Source organism: Sphaerodactylus townsendi, linkage group LG12 (genome assembly GCF_021028975.2).
Source record: "Sphaerodactylus townsendi isolate TG3544 linkage group LG12, MPM_Stown_v2.3, whole genome shotgun sequence".
Lineage (NCBI taxonomy): Eukaryota > Metazoa > Chordata > Lepidosauria > Squamata > Sphaerodactylidae > Sphaerodactylus > Sphaerodactylus townsendi.
Genome location: NC_059436.1, coordinates 50635463 through 50644454, shown reverse-complemented (window position 1 = coordinate 50644454; position 8992 = coordinate 50635463). Strand labels below are relative to the sequence as shown.

Here is an 8992-nt window from a genome sequence, read left to right as displayed (position 1 = left end):
CGGGATAGAAATTGACCGAATAATTAATCATTAACAAACTGAATTAAAGTCAAGTCACATCGTCGAACGCTGCCCCCTGCTGGGCGCAGTTTGCGTTCGCCTACGGGATAGCCCCGCCCCCTCCCCGGCTTTCCACCAATCGCACGAGGGCCTTCCGCATGAATGGAGGCGGCCCGGAGCCGGTCAATGAGGGAGGGCGTGGCTTGCGCTTCGCCCGGTCTCTGCGTTCCATCCGGGCAGGAGGAGGGGGCGTGGCTTGCCTTGGGGAAGGGGATTGGGGATCTGGGCTGGATGAGGCGGCGGCATGTCGGGGCCCAACGGAGAGCCGCAGCTGCCCCTGGGGAGGGGCGAGGAGGACGAAGACGGCGGCTTCGGCGAAGCAGGTAACCTGGAGGCGGCTCCCAAGGCGGTGGAGGCCGCCTCCGCACTAACTGTTTCCTTGCTGGCTCGCTTAGATGTCCTGATCCCGGTTCTTGGAAAAGGCAGTCCTTGAGCGTGCTTACTCGGGAGTAAGTCCCGGCTGTCCCTGCAGTGCTGGAGCCACGATCTGGGCTTACCGCTTCCTGCTGCAGGAAGAGCGTTGCAGTGATGCAAAGCTTCACCTCTGTCCCCGACTGCAGAAATATAGCCTGTCAGGGATAAAAGACCCTCCTCGGGGCTGGTTCATTTATTTCGTTTATACGCCCTCTTCTCCCCAAGGGAGACCCGAAGCGGCTTAGGCTGTTCTCTCTTCCGTTTTATCTTCTCAACAACCCTGTGAGGTAGGTTAGGCTGAGAGCAAGCGAGCAAGGTCATCTAGCAGCTTCCACAGCACCATTGAGGATTTGAACCCGGGTCTTCCAAATAATAGTCTGATACTCTTAACTGCTACATCACACGGACTGTCTGCTGTGCTAGCTATGTGCCTTTGTATGCAGAAAATCCTATAGGTAAAAAACGACCATATCTGGGGAAGGCTACTCACTGCTGCTCTCCTTTATAGCTTCCTATAAAGAAGAAGAAGAAGAGTTTGGATTTATATCCCCCCTTTCTCTCCTGCAGGAGACTCAAAGGGTCTTACAATCTCCTTGCCCTTCCCTCCTCACAACAAACACCCTGTGAGGTGGGTGGGGCTGAGAGAGCTCCGAGAAGCTGTGACTAGCCCAAGGTCACCCAGCTGGCGTGTGTTGGGAGTGCACAGGCTAATCTGAATTCCCCAGATAAGCCTCCACAGCTCAGGCGGCAGAGCTGGGAATCAAACCCGGTTCCTCCAGATTAGATACACGAGCTCTTAACCTCCTACGCCACTGCGTAGGAGCTCTTAACCTCTCTGCATGCAGAAGATCGGTGTGTTGGGGAGTTCTGTCCCAGCCCTCAGCACTTCCCACTGCTATGACTGGTGCTAGTTCTCAGCTTTATCAAGCCAAACCAGTAGAGGGGGCATCATGGGAACTGCCCCCCCCCCCCCAATACTTTGGGGTAGCTACAAGCTTGAGCTGATTAAGCATCTAGTCAGTGCAGTGATAGCGAACCTATGGCACGGGTGAGAGAGGTGGCACTCAGAGCCCTCTTTGTGGGCACGCATGCAGAGTTCGTCATGTGATAATAGTGTAATTATTTCAGGGAGATTATTAGCATTAAACCTAAGACCTAGTTTTGGGGAAGCAATGTAGGTAACCCTGTTAAGTGCTGTTAAACCCTATTGATTTTCATGGGAAGAATGAAAGCGTGATCCTTTACCTGGGAGTAAGCTTGGTTGCTGGCAATGGGGTTTGCTTCTGAGTAAACCCTCCTAGGGTCGTGATTCACCCGTTCGAAGCATTGCACTGTTGCTTCAAAGCAAAGCCACCGACTACCACCAAGCTTACTCCCAAGTAATGTGTGCCTTGGAGCCAACCGTTTTTTCTAAACTAAAACCTCAGTATTCAGGTTAAATTGCCATGTTGGCACTTTGCGATAAATAAGTGGGTTTTGGGCTGCAGTTTGGGCACTCGGTCTCGAAAAGGTTCGCCATCACTGATCTAGTGACTTCTTTTCCAGAGTAGCAAGTCTGAGCCAAGGTATTGGTGCCACTTTACCGGCCACCTCACAAGGTTGTTGGCAGCTGTGAGCCTGAGCTGATCGGGCACCTAATGACTTCTCTTCCAGAATAGTGAGTTCGAATCAAGGTCACATGAAGTGTTGGTGCTGCTGTATCTACCTCACAGGGTTACTTGGCTAATCCACTAGCAGTAAACTCTGGTTCGAAATCCTAGTTTGGAATAATCCAGTAAACCTTGATCTGAGTGAGATTGTCTGTTTTTAGGTATCACAACTAATCAGGGTTTGAAAAAGAGTTGGATTTATATTCCCCCCCCCCTTTATCTCCTGTAAGGAGTCTCAAGGGACTTACAAACTCCTTTCCTTTCCCCCCTCACAACAAACACCCTGTGAGGTGGGTGGGGCTGAGAGAGCTCCAAAGAACTGTGACTAGCCCAAAGTCACCCAGCTGGCACGTGTTGGAGTGCACAAGCTAAGCCTTCGCAGCTCAAGTGGCAGAGTGGGGAATCAAACCCAGTTCTCCAGATTAGAGTGTGCCTGCTGTTAACCATTACACCTCGCTGGCTCTCAAACTATAGTTTAGAAACCCTAGTTCAGTGATGGCGAACCTTTTCGAGACCAAGTGCCCAAATTGCAACCCAAAACCCACTTATTTATCGCAAAGTGACAACACGGCAATTTAACCTGAATATGGAGGTTTTAGTTTAGAAAAAACAGTTGGCTCCGAGGCACGTGATACTCGGGAGTAAGCTTGGTGATAGTCGGTAGCTTTGCTTTGAAGCAACCGTGCAACACTTCGAACGGGTGAATCATGACCCTAGGAGGGTTTGCTCAGAAGCAAGCCCCATTGCCAGCAACCGAGCTTACTCCCAGGTAAAGGATCACGCATTAGTTCTTCCCATGAATATCAGTGGGATTTAACAGCGCTTAACAGAATTACCTACACTGCTTCCCCAAAACTAGGTCATAGGTTTAATGCTAATAGAGCCCAGCAGCCCAGGCCAGCCTAGAAGTGGGGGGGGGGATTTCCCCCCACATGACTAACTCTGCGCGTGCCCACAGAGAGGGCTCTGAGTGCCACCTCTGGCACCCGTGCCATAGGTTCGCCACCACTGCCCTAGTTTATCAAAATGTCACAGTAAACACATGGACAAAACAGTTAGTGGTATCTCTACACCAGTGGTGGCGAACCTATGGCATGGGTGCCAGAGGTGGCACTCAGAGCCCTCTCTGTGGGCACACGCAAACAGATTCGCCCCCACCTCCCCTCACACATCTAGGCTGGCCTGGGCCACTGGGCTTGATTATTAGCATTAAACCTAAGACCTAGTTTTGGGGAAGCAGTGTAGGTAACCCTGTTAAGCACTGTTAAACCCCACTGATCTTCATGGAAAGAACTAAAGCGTGACCTTTACCTGGGAGTAAGCTTGGTTGCTGGCAATGGGGTTTGCTTCTGAGTAAACCCTCCTAGGGTCGTGATTCACCGATTGGAAGAGTTGCACAGTTGCTTCAAAGCAAAGCCACCGACTACCACCAAGCTTACTCCTGAGTAACGCATGCCTCGGAGCCAACCATTTTTTCTAAACTAAAACCTCAGTATTTAGGTTAAATTGCCGTGTTGGCACTTTGCGATAAATACGTGGGTTTTGGGTTGCAGTTTTGGCGCTCGGTCTCGAAAAGGTTTGCCGTCGCTGCTCTACACCATTCAAATTTCTGGTATTGGTGTCATGATTCTTTCTCCCTCCCCCCAAATGTTGGTTTCTCTTGACCAGAATATGCAGCAATAAACTCCATGCTGGACCAGATCAACTCCTGCCTGGATCACTTGGAGGAGAAGAATGACCATTTGCACGCGCAGCTGAAGGAATTGCTGGAGTCCAATCGGCAGACTCGCCTGGAATTCCAGCAGCAACTGAACGACGAGGGAGACTCCGACGCTGACATGCGGGGATGTGAGCCAGACACTTGACATTTGACTCCCTACAGCTAAGTGGAAGCTGGCAGATCGCTGCCGTCTCTAGTTGGCCCGTCTTTATCTGTGGGCTGGATGCTAGACTTGAAATAGAAGAGGCGCTTTTGGTGTGTGTGTGTGTGTGTCCCGTCTCTTCACCGCTCTTCTTTGGGCGCTCCATTTTGTGCATGTAGCTGCTGTATAAGAAAATGGAAACGATGGGTAAAAAATTATTTCTCGTGTCTAACTGGAGAGGAACATGGGAGCGGGTGGAGACCAGATAGCTCTATTTAGCTTGTTGCAATTTCTCATCCTTTGGTTTAGGGAATCAGGATTCGGCGGCTGGGATTAATATTATTTAAGTAACGGCTTTTCTGGATGAGCTGGGCAGAGTGTATTGTGTGGGGAATGTTTGCTTCTGCACTCTCTAGCTGTGATTACAGGTTGAAATGCACGAAAAGAGCCTTGATCAGGGGTAGGGAACCTTTAACACACAAAGAGCCATTGGGACCCGTTTTCCACGGGAAAAGAAAACACTTGGAGCCGCAAATAATTTTTGACATTTAAAATAAAGATAACACTGTATATATAGGGGTTTTTTTACCTTTTACTCCGCTCATTCTGAGAAGCGCATGGATGTGTCCGCCCTGTTGTGTGCAGGGCGGGCAAGGATGGGGCCAGCAGCCTGGCGCCACGTCAGCCAGGAAGTGCGTTCCGCCCGCCTTAACGGGCGCGGGCGAGGAAGCGAAGCCTCGCTGGCGCCAGCCCCAGCTGGCTGTGGGCAATTGGTGCACCTGCCCTGCTGCCTGCAGGGTGAGAAAGGATGGGGGCAGCGGCTCGTGGAGCCGCAGTGCAAGGGCAGAAGAGCCGCATGTGGCTCTCGAGCCGCAGGTTCCCTACCCCTGGCCTTGATGCATATAAGTCACTGATGATTCATTTCTTCTCTGCCCCGGGTGTTGGAAAAGGCCATCGAGTCAGAGCTGATCCTGTAGTCTTTTCAACACAAGGGACATTTGGAGGTGGTTTGCCTCCACTCTGGCTTGTACATCCCTGAAATGTGTAAACAAACATCAGGGACAGATGACAGTTCAACAAGGAGGGGGGAGCGTTTGTATGGACTTAGCCATCGGCGCACTGCGCCTTTCATGGTGTTTCTTTGGAAGTTGGCCCTTCTATATGATGGGATCTGCCTTGCCCTTCAATTCCTCGTGGCAAGTCTGCAGAACATTCTCGGCCCCTTTCCCAAACTGCAGTTCTCAACATTTCCTGGAGAAAATACCGTATATACTCATGTTTAAGTCGAATTTTTCAGCACATTTTTAATGCTGAAAAAGCTCCCCTCGACTTATATGCGGGTCAGGGGATCCAAAGTTATTGACCCCCAAAGGGGATGCTCCATCCCCCATTGTTTACAATGGAAGCTAATAGTAGATTTTTCATTTCTGATAATATCCCTCTTAAAATCTAAGTTGGGTTACATTTGGACATACAGATGATGAGGAGGAGGAATCCAGTTTTGAAAGATTTTAACTCTTGTGTTTTAGCTTGGTTGCTGGTTGAGCTAAGGTTTTTGTACTTTTAAAGTTATTGTTGATACCATATTGTTCTTGTTGACCCTCTTTTCCACTTACAGAGCCAGTTTACTGTTTTTCTTTGAAATACATATTCAAAAACATTTAATCTACTGATGCCTCAATTGATGCTGCATTTCCCACCCTCGACTTATATGCGAGTCAATAAGTTTTCCCAGTTTTTTGTGGTAAAATTTGGTGCCTCGACTTATATGCGGGTCGACTTATACACGAGTATATACGGTACATTGGAATTAGCATGTTTAAAACCAGCTGATATGATATGTAGTCATACTTTCAACCTCCTGTCCAATCCCTCCTCCCCAAAATCTGGAGAAAAATATGAAGAAAAAAATATTGGCTTTTTAACCGTGACAATGGACTGTTGTGGTTTTTTTGGGCTATGTGGTTTGGTCTGGTGGTTTTTGCTCTTAACGTTAGCCGGGAAAGCCCACAACAGCCAATTGATTCTGGCCGTGAAAGCCTTCATCAATGATACAGTGATCCAAATATAGGCATCCTAGCCAGAGGTGGGATCCAGCAGGTTCTCACCAGTTCCCGAGAGTGGGTTACTAATTATTTCTGTGTGCCGAGAGGGGGTTACTAATTGGGTCTGCTTTTCCGTTAGAAATTCCATTAGGTCCAAAAATCATAAAGTCCTGTTGTTGCCTATGTGGCTGGTTAGTGAGGGTAGAAAATGGGATAATTCTCCCTGTTGGGCTGTTTTAAAAACATGTTTTAGAAATATGGTAAAGTTCCTTGTTTAAGGAAAGTATCCTTCTTTTGATTTCTAGAAACAAAATTAAGTATTTGAAAGTATTAAGTATTTGACAGGCAGTCAATTAGAGGAGAAGTCGTCGTTTCTGTTGGCAGTAGACGATAGGACTTGCTATAATGAGTTTAAATTATGGACAGAAAGATACCAGCTGGAAATTAGGAACTTTTTTTTTACAGTAAGAGATTTATACAGTAACAGAGAAATTATTAATGCCCCGCCCCTGGAATGCCTGACCACGCCCCCATCGTGCCCCACCCATCCTCTAACATTGGGGCTACGCCACTGTTTGAATCCCACCACCATGGGAACCTGTTACTAAAACTTTTGGATCCCACCACTGATCCTAGCCCTTCTGACCAAGATGCATCACACCTTCACGTTAAGAGTACAATAATTTTGTACACTGCTTAAAAACAAGGTCAAAGATCAAGGTTCCCAATGGTAGCCGCTGGCAGATTTTCTGGCACCCAGCAGGTGTTTTTAGATGGTGGACAACATTTGCCCAGCAACGCTTCTGGCTTTGCAGATTTTTAAAAACATGACATTGGCAGCGGCTACCACCACACCACAGGGATCTTCACTGTGTAACTGAAAGATAAGCTGCTGCAGCATTTTGTGTCTAGCTGTGCCTCTTATGACAGCCATTTTTTTGGCTGTGCCCGAATTCCTGAGGTACCTACTGGCTCAAAAAGGTCGGGGACCCTAGCTAAGATGAATAGCCAGTATGGTTGTTGTGGGTTCGAAATCCTAGTTTGGAAAAATCCAGTAAACCTTGATGGAACAAGATCTACCAGACCACGGCCACACAGCTTGGAAAACCCACAACAACCAGTTGAATCCGGCTGTGAAAGCCTTCGACAGTACAGTAGCCAGTATGTTTCCTACCCCAAAAGAAGTTTGCCAGATGTGAATTGTGCAAAAGAACAATAGTAAAAAAAAGTGGAAATTTGTTTTTATATATGACAGCAGCAGCAAGAAGAAAAGGACAACTTCATTTATACATGCAACAGGAGAATGGCTTGTATGTTGTTGGCGATGGCTAAACTTTGATGCAAGAACTTATTTAAGTTCTTGGAATACCCTGTTTCCCTGAATATAAGACATCCCCAGAAAATAAGACATAGCAGAGGTTTTGCTGAAGTGCGAAATATAAGGCATCCCCCAAAAGTAAGACGTAGCAAAGTTTTTGTTTGGAAGCATGCCCGACAAACAGAACACAGAAAAATAAGACATCCCCTGAAAATAAGACATAGCGCATCTTTGGGAGCAAAAATTAATATAAGACACTGTCTTACATAAGACACTGTCTTAATATAATATAAGACACTGTCTTAATATAATATAAGACACTGTCTTAATATAATATAAGACACTGTCTTATATAAGACACTGTCTTAATATAATATAAGACACTGTCTTATATTCGGGGAAACACGGTAATTGGAAACTCCATACAGTTTTTGTGTAAAACTGGAAAAAATGAATTGATGATTTGTGGATTTGAGGAATAGAATAAGAAAATAGAGAAAGATGTAATGAAGAATTTATAATTGTAACTGGAGAGCAAGTAGTAATGTTTGAAATGTAGTCCTACTCAATGCAGACAAAAGCATTCCCTTTCCCTGACTACACGATCTTTGTGTGTTTTTTTTCCCCATCTTTGTGTGTATATTTTTAAAGTCTTAATAATAAAAAAGTTTAGCCAAAAGAAAAAACTGCCAGAAGGAAGCTGATATTACAAGCCTTGCTTCTCAAAAAGATGCCAGTGGGGATTTGTGTATTTTCCTTCCTCAAAGCACAAAAACATGCGGCCTTGTGTGTAAATATAAACTGGTAGGCACTGGAAGTGGATGGCTAGATCCCTATCTACATACTACCTACAGTATATCAACAAAAACATCAAAGGCTCATCTAAAATGATTTCTGGGGGAGAAATTCACTGGCAAATTACAAAGGTAACTGAAATGAATTTTTAGGGTTGGTGCCCAGAGTACGTCTCAGCAATCAGGGGCCTAAACAATCATGATTTAGGATTGAAAGGATGGAAGAGCAGCTTTTCACGCCTGAAGATGGATTAGGATGGATCGAAAAAATAGCATCTGGGATAATGAATATCAGATGGACGGCTCCAGCTTAGTCTGGTTTAGAAAACAGTTTTCTATGAAAGTGTATTTTAAACTTTTATCACCTGGAGAATACATCAAAGAAGTATCATTAGACACAGTGTGTAACAGACTTCTCTCTGTGATAAAGAGGAGTAGTAGTTTGGATTTATATCCCCCTTTCTCTCCTGTAGGAGACTCAAAGGGGCTTACAATCTCCTTGCCCTTCCCCCCTCACAACAAACACCCTGTGAGGTGGGTGGGGCTGAGAGAGCTCCGAAAAGCTGTGACTAGCCCAAGGTCACCCAGCTGGCGTGTGTGGGAGTGCACAGGCTAATCTGAATTCCCCAGATAACCCTCCACAACTCGAGCGGCAGAGCTGGGAATCAAACCCGGTTCCTCCAGATCAGAATGCACCTGCTCTTAGCCACTACGCCACTGAAGATGCCAGCCACAGATGCCAGCCACAGATGCAGGTTAGGAACAAGATCTACCAGACCACGACCACACAGCCCGGAAAGCCCACAATAACCAGTTGAGTCCAGCTGTGAAAGCCTTTGACAATACAAAG

General features: G+C 46.7%; 1 protein-coding gene across 1 annotated transcript; it reads left to right on the top strand.

Annotated features, from left to right (window-relative positions):
- Positions 1–263: 263 nt before the first annotated feature.
- Positions 264–4558, top strand: BBLN (bublin coiled coil protein). The gene is made up of 2 exons (XM_048513008.1): positions 264–383; positions 3792–4558. The coding sequence occupies exons 1-2, from the start codon at positions 305–307 to the stop codon at positions 3986–3988; spliced, it is 276 nt and encodes a 91-aa protein (XP_048368965.1). The 5' UTR covers positions 264–304; the 3' UTR covers positions 3989–4558.
- The last annotated feature ends 4434 nt before the right edge of the window (positions 4559–8992 follow it).